The 16,066-nt window shown below is 45.3% G+C and overlaps 1 protein-coding gene across 1 annotated transcript in view; it reads left to right on the top strand.

Moving 5' to 3' along the window:
- Positions 1–15,333, top strand: part of LOC143281543 (gephyrin-like) — a 145,549-nt gene extending 130,216 nt beyond the window's left edge. The window contains exons 17-18 of the mRNA XM_076586763.1: positions 13,631–13,805; positions 14,927–15,333. Coding sequence (XP_076442878.1) covers positions 13,631–13,805; positions 14,927–15,163 — 412 coding nt within the window. The 3' untranslated portion in view covers positions 15,164–15,333. The remainder of the gene's footprint in view (positions 1–13,630; positions 13,806–14,926) is intronic.
- The last annotated feature ends 733 nt before the right edge of the window (positions 15,334–16,066 follow it).

Raw genomic sequence — 16,066 nt, 5'->3', positions numbered from 1 at the left:
CAGTAACCAAGAATCAATCTCCCTCTGTCTCAGTTTCAAACGTTGATTCAATATTTACCAAGAATATTTCTCTTTTTGTCTGTCTGTCTCTGAGCGCGCGGTCTCTCGCTCTCCCTCTCTCTGCGTGTCTCTCTCTCTCTCTGTCTCTCTCTCTCTGTCTCTGTCTGTCTATCTCTCTGTCTCTCCCTCTCTCTCTTGCTTTCGTGCAACTCAAATGGCGTCGTCCCATCCTGCAGACACATTTCAGATCACACACCACGTGCACGGCACTCTAGGTAGTCCCCCGACTGGTTTGTTCGTTCTGATTCATTTGTTACCAATGCTGCTTTGTGGAATTGTTTTTGCTTTTTACTCAGCCCATCTCTTACCGAACCTGGGACTCCGCCCCCTTTCCCTCATTTCACTCTCTCCTCTCGGTCGTCCCTAACCATCCATATCCTTCCTCTCCTCCATCTGCCCCCACCCACCCCAGCTCCTCATCCCCCACCTATTCCGCCTCAACCGTCACCCCCCCCACCCCCACACACACACACACACCCCGTGTACACCACTCTCTTCCCTGTGGCAACAGCCGTGCATGTTGTGTGATCACATTTGCTTTTCTGGTTTTACTTGTCGCCGTATTGTTTTAATGATGGATGACGGAAAGCTGGAGACAACAAAAGGTGTGCTTGGCTTGCCGGTTTTTTTTTTTTTTTTTGTTTGTTTTTTTTTTTGGGGGGGGAGCTTTCAGAAGGCCAGAGTGCCAGGCCATGTTTGGTCTCTGCCGCTCCGCTCCAGAAACCGTTCTGTTTTGACGCGCCGCGTGCGTAAACTAGAGTCTACGCCGTCATTTATCATCTTGAATCGTTTATTATTATTATTGTGTGTGCGTGCGTGCGTCCGTGTGTGTGTGTGTGTGTGTGTGTGGCGTGCGTAAACTAGAGTGAGTCTACGCCGTCCGTTATCATCTTGATTAGTTTGTGTGTGTGTGTGTGTGTGTGTGTGTGTGTGCGCCCGCGCGCGTGTGTGTGTGTTACGTTTTAACGTTGCCATTGTTTTCAGCAGCAATCGAGTGCCAGAGAAGCGTAAACGAACGTGTATGACATTACTGTTGAAGAGAACTTTCCGGTCATCCATCAAGATGTGCTGGAGCGTGCAGGTCGTAAAATCCTGGATACTGGTTTCATCATGAATTTAGGTTTCAGTCGGATTTGATCATTTGTTTGGTTAAAAAAAAAAGAAAAAAGTTTGTAACCATAAAGTGCTCAAGGTCTTTTTTGTTGCTGTTTTGGTTGTTGTTTTAGTTTGTTTGTTTTTTTAAATACCCGTGTGCATGTTTTCTTTCATCTTTGGCTGAATTCAAAGAAGGCAAAATGTGAATGTTTTCTTTTTGCATCGAAGCTCAGAACGTAGCCTTGAAATTGGACAGTGGGAAGTGGGTGGAGGGTAGGATGTTGACACAACCCGTGCTGATTCCTTCCAGGTGCACAAAACTGACACTTGGTTTAGAATGAGGAAAAAACGACCCGCTGCATCGAAGGATACCCAAGCCTGAACATTTTTATTAACCTGTTTGGGTTTTTTTTTTAATCCCTCTTCCTTCTCCAGACGTAAAGTGTGGAAAGAAGTCTTGGTGGCTAGCCAACAGCCAGTTGTTTGTGATGAATGGCGGCTGGGTCTTTGCTTCAACAATTTTTTGTATCACCACCACCACCACCGCTTTCCATTGTGTCGGTCTCTGTTGCTCTCGCTCTGTCTGCCGAACTACCACCCTCCCTTTCCATTCCAGTTTTCTGTAGGGTTTTTGTTTTGTTTTTGTTTTTGTTTTCGGGGGTTAGGGGGTACACGGGAGGGGTAGTACCTCTAGAGGGGGGGCTTGTCACGCTCTTCCGGGAGTGGTTCGTCCTCTGTTGGTCCCCACCGGCACCCAGCTCTCACCTACGGGTCCTAGAAGCTGCTAGCATGCGGAAGCGCCCAACCACCGGGCAACGGCTTTGACAGGCTGGCTAAACTAGGTGAGGGTAGCCGACGGGTCTCAAACCCTCAGTGAGTTAGGGCTTGTCTACCCAAGCATGTGAAGACTGGACCCGGCGGACTCTGCGGAAGAAACCTTCATGGTTCAACGGAGAGGAAGGCGGTTGCAGCAGAGCACTGTGGAGTGCTGAGGGCAGGATGAGGCACATAGGACATCCTGGTCATCCAGTGCATCCGTTTCCATCTCCAGTCGTCTTGACCTCCTCTTGCCACTGGATACAGACGGTCTCGGACAAGAGAGTGAGGTCGACGGTGCGCAACTCCTCCTCACTATAAACAAAGTCATCGCGCAAGTCATCAGTCATCCTTCATCCCTTACCATCATTTCCCCCAAGCCCTGTGGCGACAGGCGAGCGACAGAGCGACAGGTGTGGGTACACTGGCAGTCGTAGCCGCGGACCTGCACACAGGCGGCTCAGGCCATAGGGTCGTTTTTCACCGACTGGAGCAGTGGTGGAGATCGGCAGCCCCCTGAGCGACTGAGCAGCCCTCTTCACCTCCATGGCATGAGGAAGGGGCTAGAAAAGTGCCCTAAATATTGCTTGCTCCACACCACCCTAGTCAGCATACCGCGGCTGATGGGGACCCTACTCAAGCGGTCAACACACAAAGGAAAGAAAGAAGAAAACAAGGAGCACCCCATTGACCATTGCCACATGGAACGTGCGTACGCTTCTGGACAGAGGCGACTCAGCCAGACCACAGAGACGCACAGCACTCATTGCGAATGAACTAGCCAGGTACAACATCGACATCGCTGCCTTAAGTGAGACCAGACTTGCAGAAGAAGGCGAACTCTGTGAGCGAGGCGCAGGCTACACCTTCTTTTGGAGTGGTCGCGGACCTGAGGAGAGACGTGAGGCTGGATTTGGCTTTGTATTGAAGACAACCCTCGTTGGCAAGCTGGCTGGCCCCCCGAAAAGAGTGAACGATCGCCTGATGACGATGAAACTTCCTTTATGCAACGGGAAGAAGTTTACCACCATTGTCAACGCCTACGCGCCCACCATGACCAACCCGGATGAGATCAAGGACAAGTTCTACGAGGACCTGAACGCTGTGCCGAGCACGACCTTCTTATCACAAACACCGTCTTCTGCCTTCCTACCCGTAACAGGACGTCATGGATGCATCATCACTCTGGGCATTGGCATATCATCGACTTTGTCATCGCCAGGAAGAGGGACAGGCAGGACGTACAAGTCACGAGGGCCATGTGTGGCGCCAAGTGCTGGACAGACCACCGCCTTATCGTCTCCAAGCTCAACCTCTGCATCCAGCCCAAGAGACGACCTCAGGGCATGAAAGCACCCAAACGCCTGAATGTCAACAAGCTGGAGCTAGGCAACATCAAGCAGAGCTTTGCTGACACCCTGGAGGAACGCCTTGAGACCACCGTGCTGGACAACCAGAATGTGGAGGCAGCATGGGGCGCACTGCATGAGACGGTGTACAACACTGCCATGGAGTGCCTGGGGCCTTCTGCCAGGAAGCACAAAGACTGGTTTGATGAGAACTGCACTGAGATCAAGCAGCTGCTAGAAGACAAACGCCAAGCCTACAGAGCTTACATTGAAGATCACAAGTCACAGTCAAAGAAAGACATACCGAAGAGCGCACGCAGCGCCATCCAGCTGAAGCTGCGGCAGATGCAGGATTCCTGGTTGAGCAACAAAGCTGATGAGATCCAGGGCTTTGCAGACAGGAACGACATGAAGAACTTGTATAACGGCCTGAAAGAAGTCTACGGTCCCACCACCTCCGGATCTGCTCCACTCCTCAGTGCTGATGGTTCTACCCTAATCACTGACAAGGACGGGATCTTTGAGAGATGGGCTGAACACTTTGACAGCGTACTGAATCGCCCTTCCACCATCAATGATGAAGCCATCGACCGACTCCCCCAGGTGCCAGTCAGTGAGTCGTTGGATGCCATTCCAACTTTCGAGGAGACCCAGAAAGCTGTCCGTCTGCTATCCAATGGCAAAGCCCCTGGCTCAGACTCCATTCCAGCTGAGGTCTACAAAGAAGGTGGTATGGCGCTGACTGAGAAGCTTCATCAGCTGTTCCAGCTCATCTGGCAGCATGAGGCAGTTCCACAGGTCTTCAAAGACGCTTCCATCATACACCTGTACAAGCGATAAGGAAATTGTCAGGCCTGTGCTACTCAACCGTCTCATAGCGCACCTTGAGCAAGTTCTCCTACCAGAGAGCCAGTGTGGCTTCCGGAAAGAACGCGGGACTATCGACATGGTGTTTGCTGCCAGGCAGCTCCAGGAGAAGTGTCAGGAACAGAACGCCGACTTTTACTCCACCTATGTCGATCTGACAAAGGCCTTCGATACTGTTAGCAGAGATGGCCTTTGGAGAATCATGGCGAAGTACGGATGTCCCAGAAAGTTCATAACCATCATACGGCAAGTACACGATGGGATGCTGGCCCAAGTCCAAGACAACGAAGAGACTTCAGAACCATTCCCTGTCTCCAACGGAGTCAAGCAAGGGTGTGTTCTTGCCCCCACCCTGTTCAGTCTTATGTTTTCAGCCATGCTGACAGATGCCTTCAGAGACTCTGACGTAGGCATTGGCATCAGTTACCGCACAGATGGCCCACTCTTCAACCTCAGGAGGCTTCAAGCAAAAACCAAGGTGAGGACACCGCCAACGACTTCCTGTTTGCTGATGACTGCGCTCGCAACGCTGCCTCTGAAGCTGACATGCAACACAGCGTCGACAAGTTCTCTGCTACCTGTGACAACTTTGGCCTCACAATCAGCACAAAGAAGACTGAGGTAATGCACCAGCCAGCTCCAGGAAAGCCTTACGTTGAACCAAACATCTTCATCAACGGGCAACGACTGAACGCGGTGGACAAGTTCAGATACCTGGGCAGTACACTCTCTCGCACAGTTTTCATCGACGACGAGGTGAATGCCAGACTCGCCAAAGCCAGCGCTGCCTTCGGCAAACAAAAGAACGTTTGGAACAGGAGAGGCATCACCCTGGAGACGAAGCTCAAAGTATATAAGGCCATAGTTCTCACCATACTGCTCTATGGATGTGAATCATGGACGGTCTACAAACGCCACGCCAAAAAGCTGAACCACTTCCATACCACCAGCCTCAGAAAACTTCTCGGCATAAAGTGGCAGGAGAAGATCCCTGACACAGAGGTGCTCACTCGTGCAAACTTGTCCAGCATCTACACCATCTTGATGCAGGACCAGCTGCGCTGGGCAGGCCATGTAGTTCGCATGCCAGACCACCGGCTCCCCAAGAAACTGCTGTACGGCGAACTCCAACATGGTAAGCGCTCCCATGCAGGCCAAAAGAAGCGCTTCAAAGACACTCTGAAAGCTTCTCTGGAGGCCTTCAACATAAGCCACGACACATGGGAGCTGAATGCAATGGACAGACCAAAGTGGCGTTCAGCTGTCCACAAAGGCGCCAAATCCTGTGAGGCCAACAGAATCGCTGCAGCAGAGCAACGCAGACAGGCCAGGAAAAGCAGTGCCAGCAAGTCCCCGACAGCCGCCACCATCCCCTGTCCACACTGCGTCAGAACCTTTCGGGCGCGGATTGGCCTGACCAGTCATCTGCGCACCCACAGAGCCCAACCCACCCACCCCCAGGATGACTAGATGGTCCTCGTCGATCCCGACGGACGAACCACACATGTGTTTTCTCTCCATGTCCCCAAACCACCTGTTTCCTGCTTTGAGTGGCTTCGTCACCCCCCACCCCCACCCCCTAACACACACACACAGCTCCCAATCCCCCTCCCTTGTTCATGTAGTACTTGGGTTTGAACCTTGTCTGTGTGTTGGCTCTGTTGGCGAGGTTTAAGAGGTGGTAGTGACGTGATGCAAATCTTCAGATCCAATCAAATCATGTTGTACATGAAGCCCAGCCGACCGGAAAGGTTCCACTTTCAGGGGTGGCTGATGACCCCGGCGTGATTTCCTGAAGCCTGCAGTCAGAGAGAACCCCACACAGTGCGGAAAAGTTAAGTAAAACAACTGGAAAAAACAAAGAAGGAAAAAACTAAAGAAACCCAAATTACCATTGTCTCGCTCACGTCACGTAAAATGTGAAGATAAACTAATCAGCTTGACAATATGCAGACATTATGGGGTGTTTGTTAACGTCTTAAAAAAACAGGACCTTATGTATGTCCTCGTAGTTTGCGTGTTTTGTGTTGTGATTATTTTGTTTGTTTGTTTGTTTGTTTTGATCGTAGTAAACATCAATATCTTCAGCGCAACTGTATCTTCGATTGGTCTTTTCCCCTGCTTCCACCCGTTCTGTTGTCTTGTCTGGTCCTGTGGGTTTGTTCTTGTGTTTTTCTACTCTCTATTCTGCTCTCTCTCTCTCTCTCTCTCTCTCTCTCTCTCTGCATTGTTTTTGTATTCGGTTATATTAGTGTATTAGTGGAGTGATGGCCTAGAGGTAACGCGTCCGCGTAGGAAGCGAGAGAATCTGAGCGCGCTGGTTCGGATCACGGCTCAGCCACCGATATTAAATTTTTCTTACCCTCCACTAGACCTTGAGCGGTGGTCTGGACGCTAGTCATTCCGATGAGACGATAAACCGAGGTCCCGTGTGCAGCATGCACTTAGCGCACGTAAAAGAACCCACGACAACAAAAGGGTTGTTCCTGGCAAAATTCTGTAGAAAAATCCACTTCGATAGGAAAAACAAATAAAACTGCACGCAGGAAAAATTTTTAAAAAATGGGTGGCGCCGTAGTGTAGCGATGCGCTCTCCCTGGGGAGAACAGCCCGAATTTCACACAGAGAGATCTGTTGTGACAAAAAAGAGAAATACAATTATTGTGTTCTTCGCACTTTGTATTTTTTGTATTACAATTTGTTCACATACCCCTTCATTAGGGGCCATGGCCTGTAATGAATAAATTATCCGTATCCGTATATCTCTGTGATTTGGAAGCCTCGACGTGCCTGCCTGCCATATCACTGAGCTGAACACAAAATTTGTTGTTGTTGTTGTTGTAACTTTGTGCATGTACGTAGACGCCTATCTGAGGTCTGTGCAGGAACACGCACATTGTTGAACGCTTTCCAAGAGACGGCAAGGCAAGCTCCCCCCATTACAGTTTGCAGCGCTCAGAAATCTAACTGCCGCCTCTGTCGTAATCACGATAAGCGACGGCCAACTTTTAAAACTTGACATGAAAGTACGACTGTGATGAGCATGTCCCCCCCCCCCTCCCCCCTAGAATACTTCTTATATCACTGGAATGTCATGATTACAGCTGCAGGTTGCTTGCTCTGTGTGTTGCCTGCTGTCAAGATACTTTTTTGTGTGATTAATCTGCTGTGCTGTTCATATTACTTCAAGTACTAAGAATATAGTTTATCATATCGTTTGCCGTAAGCTGTTTTACATTTATATGCGTAATTTGGGGGCCTATATTTAGCGTTCCACCCCATTGCTTCATCTTGTTTTGAATTCACGATTTGTTGAATGGGGCAATTATTTATTTTCTGGACAGAAATGAAAAAAGAAGTCTTTTTTCGCAGGATATAAATCTCTGATTTGTTCCAGTGCTTTTCATTTGGATGATTATCCCAGTCTGTCTGCCTCTGTCTCTCTTCACACACTCACGCGTGCACACACACACACACACACACACACACACACACACACACACAACACACACACACACACACACACACACACACACACACACACACACACAGGGGAGTCTGTGCAGTCGTGTAATCTGTCTTTCCAGCTTGCATGCACATACTCCTGCAACCCCCACACACATACAACACTCCAGGCAGTCTCCCATGCAGTTCATTCTGATTCAGTTGTTCCCATGTTGTTGTTTTGTGTGTGTGTGTGTGTGTGTGTGTTTTGTTGTTTGTTGTTTTTTGTTTTTGTTGTTTTTTTGGGTTTTTTTTTGGGGGGGGGTGTTTGTTTGTTTTTATTCGTTGTTTTTGTTTTAACTGACCCACATTTCTGTCGAACCCACTCTCACTCTTCCTTTCCACCACCATCACCGCCACCCCGCCCTCCTCCTCCTCCTCCTCCTTTCCCTTTCCTCAGTGGCTGCACCTGTACGTGTGGTAATCGAATTTGTTGACTTTTATCATTGTTTTCCTGTTCTCATGATTGAACGCTGGAGACAAAAGGTGTGTTTGTTGGGCTTCTGGCGAGCGTTCAGAAGGCACAGTGCCAGGTCATGTTTGGTCTTTGTCATTTTATGCCAGGGTTGTTTTTTTGTTTGTTTGGGTTTTTTTTGTTTGTTTGTTTTTTTCTGACTCGCGTGTGTAAACATTGTATACGTAATCACCCAGTTTCCGTTCAAACCCCCCACCCACCCACCCACCGCCTCTCTCTCTGACTCTGTCTCTCTCTCTCTGTCTCTCTCTTTCTCTCTCTTCTCACTCTTATTATAGATACAGAACATGATATGACAGTAAACTGATTGGTCTTCTTTGAAAAGGCATAAGAAAATGAGATAACAGTGTGTTCTTTGTTGTCTAGCTGTAAGGAACATGAAGAATTGTTTAGTTTGTTTAGCCTAAAATAATATTACAGACATCCTACATTGTTTAGATCAAAACTTATTAGTGTCATCAACATCCCTGAAATTGTTAGAACCTTTTTATCTATTTTTATTCAAAGAACTTTTTCGTTGTTCAGTGTAGTGAAACGTAGTGAAGTCTACTTACTTATTTTTGTTTGTTTTGTTTGATATTCTCATTTACCGTAATGTCATGTTTATGAAAATAATGTTTACATGCCCCTTCATAAAGTGCCTAAGCATATACATGAATAAACTTTCTCTTTCTCTCTGTCTCGTTGTATATATATATATGTGTGTGTGTGTGTGTGTGTGTGTGAGAGAGAGAGAGAGAGAGAGAGAAATTTTTTTAAAGTCTTAACGATTGATAAGAAGCAGATGGCAGACGTAAGCATTCACAAGTTCATGACGTAACAACTGAACAAAACGTTCCACATGCGTGGAGAGTTGTTGCAACTTGTACCTGAGAAACTAGGTCATGGTCTGAAACAGACACAGACTGTGCTCAGTCGCTTTATTACGTACGCATCGCTGAGTCGAGGCAGTCCATCGATATACGCAAAATTTTACAGTAATACAAGTTTTGTTTACAGTAATACAAGTTTTGGTAGCGGTAAGAAGAGATATTGGAGACTCCCAACCATCCTGAAAATTGTATACTGTATAACAAGAGAGGTGGAAAGATGTCAGGTGGTCGAGCTTATGATTAGTGGCATTTATTGACTGAGGCCCCACCCCCACCGTACCTATATTCTTTTCATCCCAGTTTGCCGAGTTTCCTCAGTTCAGTGCGCCCATGTACGAAGCCACCTGTTGGCCGTCTTGAGTGGCATCGTTTTCCGTCGTTCATGTTGCACTTTGGTTTGAACCTGTCGCTGTCGGCAAGGTTTATTGAGACATGCAGTCTTGCTGACTGACTGTATGGTGCGGGGTGCATACGTGTGTCAAACAAACAAACAAACAAACAGGACCCTTTTTCATAGCTTTTGTGTATTGTGTGTACAGTCGTTGTTCTTGTTAGCATCGTCGTTGTCTGCCCGCCCCCCGCACCCCCACTCCCCTTCTCTCTCTCTCTCTCTTTCTCCTCCACCGCATTTTATTTGATTTGGTCTCCACCACCCTTCTGGTCTACCGTCCTTCGTTTGGGCCTTTGCATCTTTCTTTTCCTGCATTGTGACCGCCTGTCTCTCTCTGTCTCTCTCACACTCAAGCATGCATCTTTCTTGTTCTACATTGTGACCGCCTGTCTTTCTCTGTCTCTCTCACACTCAAGCATGCATCTTTCTTGTTCTACATTGTGACCGCCTGTCTCTCTCTGTCTCTCTCACACTCAAGCATGCATCTTTCTTTTCCTGCATTGTGACCGCCTGTCTCTCTCTGTCTCTCTCACACTCAAGCATGCATCTTTCTTTTCCTGCATTGTGACCGCCTGTCTCTCACTGTCTCTCTCACACTCAAGCATGCATCTTTCTTTTTCTGCATTGTGACCGCCTGTCTCTCTCTGTCTCTCTCACACTCAAGCATGCATCTTTCTTTTCCTGCATTGTGACCGCCTGTCTCTCTCTGTCTCTCTCACACTCAAGCATGCATCTTTCTTTTTCTACATTGTGACCGCCTGCCTCTCTCTGTCTCACTGTCTCTCCCACACTCAAGCACGCACGTGCACACACATATACACACTCGCGCGAGAGCGCACGCACGTACGCAAGCACACACACTGTCTCTGTCTGTCTGTCTCTCTCTCTCATTTACACCAGGTTTTGGGAAGCCCAGGCATGCCTGCCATACCAGCAGAACAACACAATCCGTTGTTGTGGATCTAACTTCGTGCATTTATCACGCCATCAAGAGTCTATTTGCGAACGCACATGGTTCAGCGTAGTTCCAAGAGACAACACCATTCTGTGTTGCTGCATAAGAAAATTAATGTGAATGCCGGCGCTGTGACTAACATGATAAGCATCTTTAGCTTTAAAAAAAAAAATGTTAACAAGATTATAGGACTCTGGAGGACCCTGGACATGTCCCCAAATACGTGAAATGTTTTACCGCTCGGATGCTTGTGTTTGCTGTATTACTTCTATAAACTACCCAGAAATGATCTTAGCTTAACTGGTGTGTTTGCTGTATTCTATAAACTACCCAGAAATGATCTTATCTTGAGTGATGCGTTTGCTGTATTACTTCTATAAACTACCCAGAAATGATCTTAGCTTAACTGATGTGTTTGCCGTATTGTTTCTATAAACTACCCAGAAATGATTTTAGCTTAACTGATGTGTTTGCTGTATTACTTCTATAAACTACCCAGAAATGATTTTAGCTTAACTGATGTGTTTGCTGTATTACTTCTATAAACTACCCAGAAATGATTTTAGCTTAACTGATGTGTTTGCTGTATTACTTCTATAAACTACCCAGAAATGATTTTAGCTTAACTGATGTGTTTGCTGTATTACTTCTATAAACTACCCAGAAATGATTTTAGCTTAACTGATGTGTTTGCTGTATTACTTCTATAAACTACCCAGAAATGATTTTAGCTTGACTGATGTGTTTGCTTTGCCATATTACTTCTATAAACTACCCAGAAATGATTTTAGCTTAACTGATGTGTTTGCTGTATTACTTCTATAAACTACCCAGAAATCATCTTAGCTTAACTAATGTGTTTGCCGAATTACTTCTATAAACTACCCAGAAATCATCTTAGCTTAACTGACGTGTTTGCTTTGCTATATTACTTCTATAAACTACCCAGAAATGATCTTAGCTTAACTGACGTGTTTGCTGTATTCTATAAACTACCCAGAAATGATCTTAGCTTAACTGACGTGTTTGCTGTATTCTATAAACTACCCAGAAATGATTTTAGCTTAACTGATGTGTTTGCTTTGCCATATTACTTCTATAAACTACCCAGAAATTATCTTAGCTTAACTGATGTGTTTGCTGTATTACTTCTATAAACTACCCAGAAATGATCTTAGCTTAACAGACGTGTTTGCTGTATTACTTCTATAAACTACCCAGAAATTATCTTAGCTTAACTGATGTGTTTGCCGAATTACTTCTATAAACTACCCAGAAATGATCTTAGCTTAACTGACGTGTTTGCTGTATTCTATAAACTATCCAGAAATGATCTTAGCATAAGTGATGTGTTTGCTGTATTACTTCTGTAAACTATCCAGATATTATTTTAGCTTAACTGATGTGTTTGCCATATTACTTCTATAAACACCCAGAAATCATCTTGGCTTAACTGACGTGTTTGCTGTATTACTTCTATAAACTATCCAGAAATTATGTTAGCTTAACTTATGTGTTTGCCGTATTACTTCTGTAAACTACCTTGATGAAATTATCAATCTTCGTATTTGTCGTATTATTTTATACACAGACTGCTTTAAATTTATCTGCCTGTTTTGGTACCTATGTTTAGCGTTTCTTTTAGTTGTCCGTCACCTGAACTTTTGATTGATGAAAAGGATTTTTTTTTTCATGTCAGATCTGTTGCCTTTTAGGGGGACACTAATCGTTAATGAGCTACAGTGCTTCTCTCGGAGATTACCCTTCCTCCTCTCATCAACTTTTTTTCTTTTCTTTCATTCGCTGAGAGAATGCGAATGATTTATTCATCATTAGGTCATAGCCTCTCATGAAGGGGTGTACATGGACATATAAACAAATCACAGCCATATCAAATGTCATACATACATAACAATGATCATGTGAAACAAAAAAATCATCAAGACAATACATTGTCTCTAAATTCAAATGCATTGTACATGAAAACTTGACAAATTCCGGACATCACTATCTCTAATGGATGATACCAAATTACTAACATCAGATTTTCTGTATGTATAATGATGTACATTTAAATCGGATATACCAAGTCGAAATCTAGTTGTTACGTATTTCAAATGTTTGCCCACAGTAGACAAAAGATATGGTTTTACTTCATGGCTGTTATATGAAGTTCTGTGTTTACTAAATCTATCACTATGGTGAATGGGTTTTTTTATGTTCGTGCCGTCTTTGCCATCTGCAATCAATTAATCGTTGGCGAGAGACAGTAATAAATGCATTGACACTACCAACACCCAGGTTTCTTCATACTTCACTAAACCCATATTCAAACAAACATTCACGCACACCAGAAACCCATATCTTTTTTCCCTTAGCATCTAATTCTTGTAACAATTTATAGGCTTTACGAGGTAACCGAAACTCTTCCATCTGTAATAACTTAAACTAATAACGAACACAATGAACAGTAGAGTTTAAATGTATCGGACATCTCTCGGTTTCACCATAATATCAAATCATTAGGTGTGCACATGTCTATACCCAGAAATTTCTTTAACTTAAATAAATGTACAGACTCACAATTCACAGCATCTTTGTTTAACCCCCATATTTATGAACCATACTGGACAACGAACTGCACTTGTGAGTCAAACATTTTCATAAACAGCTTAAAAGAAATGTTAATAAATGATGACATGTTTTTCATAATACATAATAAAACATTCGGTGAAAGAGAGAGAGAGAGAGGCAAAGCAAGTTTGTTCAGTTTAGACCCAGGCCTCTCCTGAAGCGGGTTTCACAGATACGAAACTTGAAATAAACACACACACACACACACACACACACACACACACACACACACAAGTACCAGACATAAAACAAATAGGAAGCATGATTATACTTCTTCTTTGTCACATCAGGAGAGAGAGAGAGGAGAGGGGGGAGTGGGGAAGAGGACTGTGTCATAAATTATACGTATGTGTGGCTGTGCGCGTCGTGCGACCTTGTTTGTACTTACATTCTCTGCTTATATTGCTGCTTTATGCTCACATGGAGGCTGAAGCGGCCTGTCTGGTTTTGGTTTTGTTTTTATTCTCCCCGCCCTTTTGTTTTCTTTTGAAGACTTCACTTCGCTGACTGAACCATCGTCCTGTTAAACTCGTGTTTTTGTTGTTGTGGTTGTTTTCCCAATGAAAACTAACGAACGCTGATTGAGTTGTCGTGCTGTGTCCTTGCTTTCAGAAAACCCACCACCTTCGCCACCCTGCCCCAGGCTTCCGGCGGGCCTAGCAAGCTGTTCTTCGGGCTGCCCGGAAACCCCGTGTCCGCCCTGGTCACGTGCAACCTCTACGTGCTTCCGGCCGTCCGACGCATGATGGGATGCCCCTCGCCCAACCTTTCGGTCATCCGCGCTCGGGTGAGGACACGGTGGAGGTTTGGGGGAGTGGAGGGGGGAGGTGGGGGTTGTGGGGAGACATACACTGTAGATGGTCCGTTGGCGGTGGGTGAAATATCATGATACTGATTTTTTTTTTTTTTTTTTAATTTAAAAAAACTGCAGACTCCAATTGTATCTGTCTGTTTGACCCCCCCCCACCCCCCCACCCCCCAACCCCCACCTCTGTGTGTGTGTGTGGTTTCCTCTCTCTCTCTCTCTCTCTCTCTCTCTCTCTCTCTCTGTGTCTTTTTCTGTCTCTCTCTGTCATTTGTGCATGTATTTATGTTGTTCGTCTTTTAGGGGGGACAGAATTGAGATTTATTCATGCAGTGTCATGCTTTTGTACTGAGTATTTGTTATGTTTTCCCGTTTCGTGTGGGCAGGATGAAAACAAGCCATTTGTGCTTATTCCGTTTTTACCCTCAATAAAAAAAAAAAAAAAAAAAGATTCGCTTGATTGTTCCTTCGTTCGCCCCCCTGTCTCTGTCTCTCTCTCACTCTCCCCTCTGTGTGTGTATGTCTCTCTGTCTGTCACTCTGCCTGTCTCCGTCTTTCTCTCTCTCTTTCTTTCTGTCGGTCTTACATTTCGTTAAACACTGTTGTCGCACCTTTTATTTGGGGCCATCATCTAAAATGAATAAACTGCTTGGTGTCTGTCTCTTTTACGGAATTCTCCAGTATTTACATTTACCTTGGTATTTCAGACCTTCCTTATTGAAATTGACGTTATTGATCACATGTCTTTTCATTTATATTGCATGGACATTCTCTTTGTTATGGTGCAAAGAACATTAGTTTTAGGGAAATCGCTCTTTTTCTAGAGAGAGTTTTTTCTCTCTCGTGTCTCAGCTTCTCCTTTCCCTTAACTTACACGCATGCCACGCTTTAAAAAAGAATAATTCACCTGTTTTATTTTTCAAAATAAAATACTAAGAATAGTAGTATTTCAGCGTATTTTCTCATTTCTACTGCATCAGAATGACAGGAAAGTCTGCTGAGGTTGTAATGCCCCTGAATGGGTTAATAATCCCTCTTTTTTTCTTTCTTTTTCTTTTCTTTTTTTGTGCACACCACGTTCTACTCCACCGCCACCCCAACAGCTGGACCGCACGGTGAGGCTGGACCCCCGCCCAGAGTACCACCGGGCCGTGGTCACGTGGTCCCTGGAGGCGGGGGAGGAGGTGGGGCGGGCCGTTTCCACGGGCAACCAGATCAGCAGCCGCCTGCTCAGCCTCCGCCAGGCCAACGCCCTGCTGCGCCTGCCTCCCAGGACCGTGGAGCTGACGGAGCTGGCCGAGGGCTCGGTCGTGGATGCCATCGTCATCGCGCCATTGTAGGGGGGAGGGGAGGTGTTTTCAGACTTTCTCAAGGAGGTTGTCGAAGCGAAGCGCCGCGGACTGATCCATGTACGCAACAACAGATCATCTGTATTTGTTTAAAAAAAAAAAAAAGAAAAAAAAAAAAGGGATTGGGGGATGTGGGGAGGGGTGTGTGGCAGACGCACGATAACCCCCACCCACCACCACCACCACCCCCCAGCCCTCACCCCCTTTGTTTAAAACATTAATACATAAAAGAATTACAAAAAATGAATAAGTAAAAAAATAATAATAAAAATTATAGGTGATAATAAATACAGACAAGTAAATTACATAAGTCAGTGAAAATGAATAACCGGTGACAGTAAACACAGACATGTAAATTGCGTAAGTGAATAAAACTAATCGGTGATAGTAAATACAGACAGGTAAATTGACAAAAGGGACATCATTTAGAAGCACCGAAGTTTTCTGCCTTCATTTGCGCTGCAACGTGGCCAAATCAGTTTGCACATTTTACTTTTCACACACTACACGAGTTGTTTTAACACCAAGAGCAATGTGAAACACTATGTGTACTTTCTTCTCCACGTCCAGGATTGATACAGCATGTACCGGCGTGTACTTGTTCATCAGATGATGAACAGTGGAGTACGGAAGAGCCGAGTCAGTCAATCTACACGAAAGCATCATACGTATGGACAGGATTGTATACAGTTCCATGCAAAGAATTGTTCGTTTACAAAACTGATAATTGCTTATGGTTAATTGATAGGCTACACAGAAAAGGAGTCAGTTTTAAGGAAATGTTTGTTTATGCTTTATTGATACAGCAAAGAAGTGGGCGCATAGCTTATGAGTAGGTCTCTGGCGTAAATACCGACAGTGCGTCACCAACACTAACTTCTTCTTTCATGTTGT

The sequence above is a fragment of the Babylonia areolata genome, chromosome 4 (assembly GCF_041734735.1).
Source record: "Babylonia areolata isolate BAREFJ2019XMU chromosome 4, ASM4173473v1, whole genome shotgun sequence".
Classification (NCBI taxonomy): Eukaryota; Metazoa; Mollusca; class Gastropoda; order Neogastropoda; family Buccinidae; genus Babylonia; species Babylonia areolata.
Note: the sequence above shows the minus strand (reverse complement) of the source record. Positions and strands in the feature narration are given on the sequence as shown.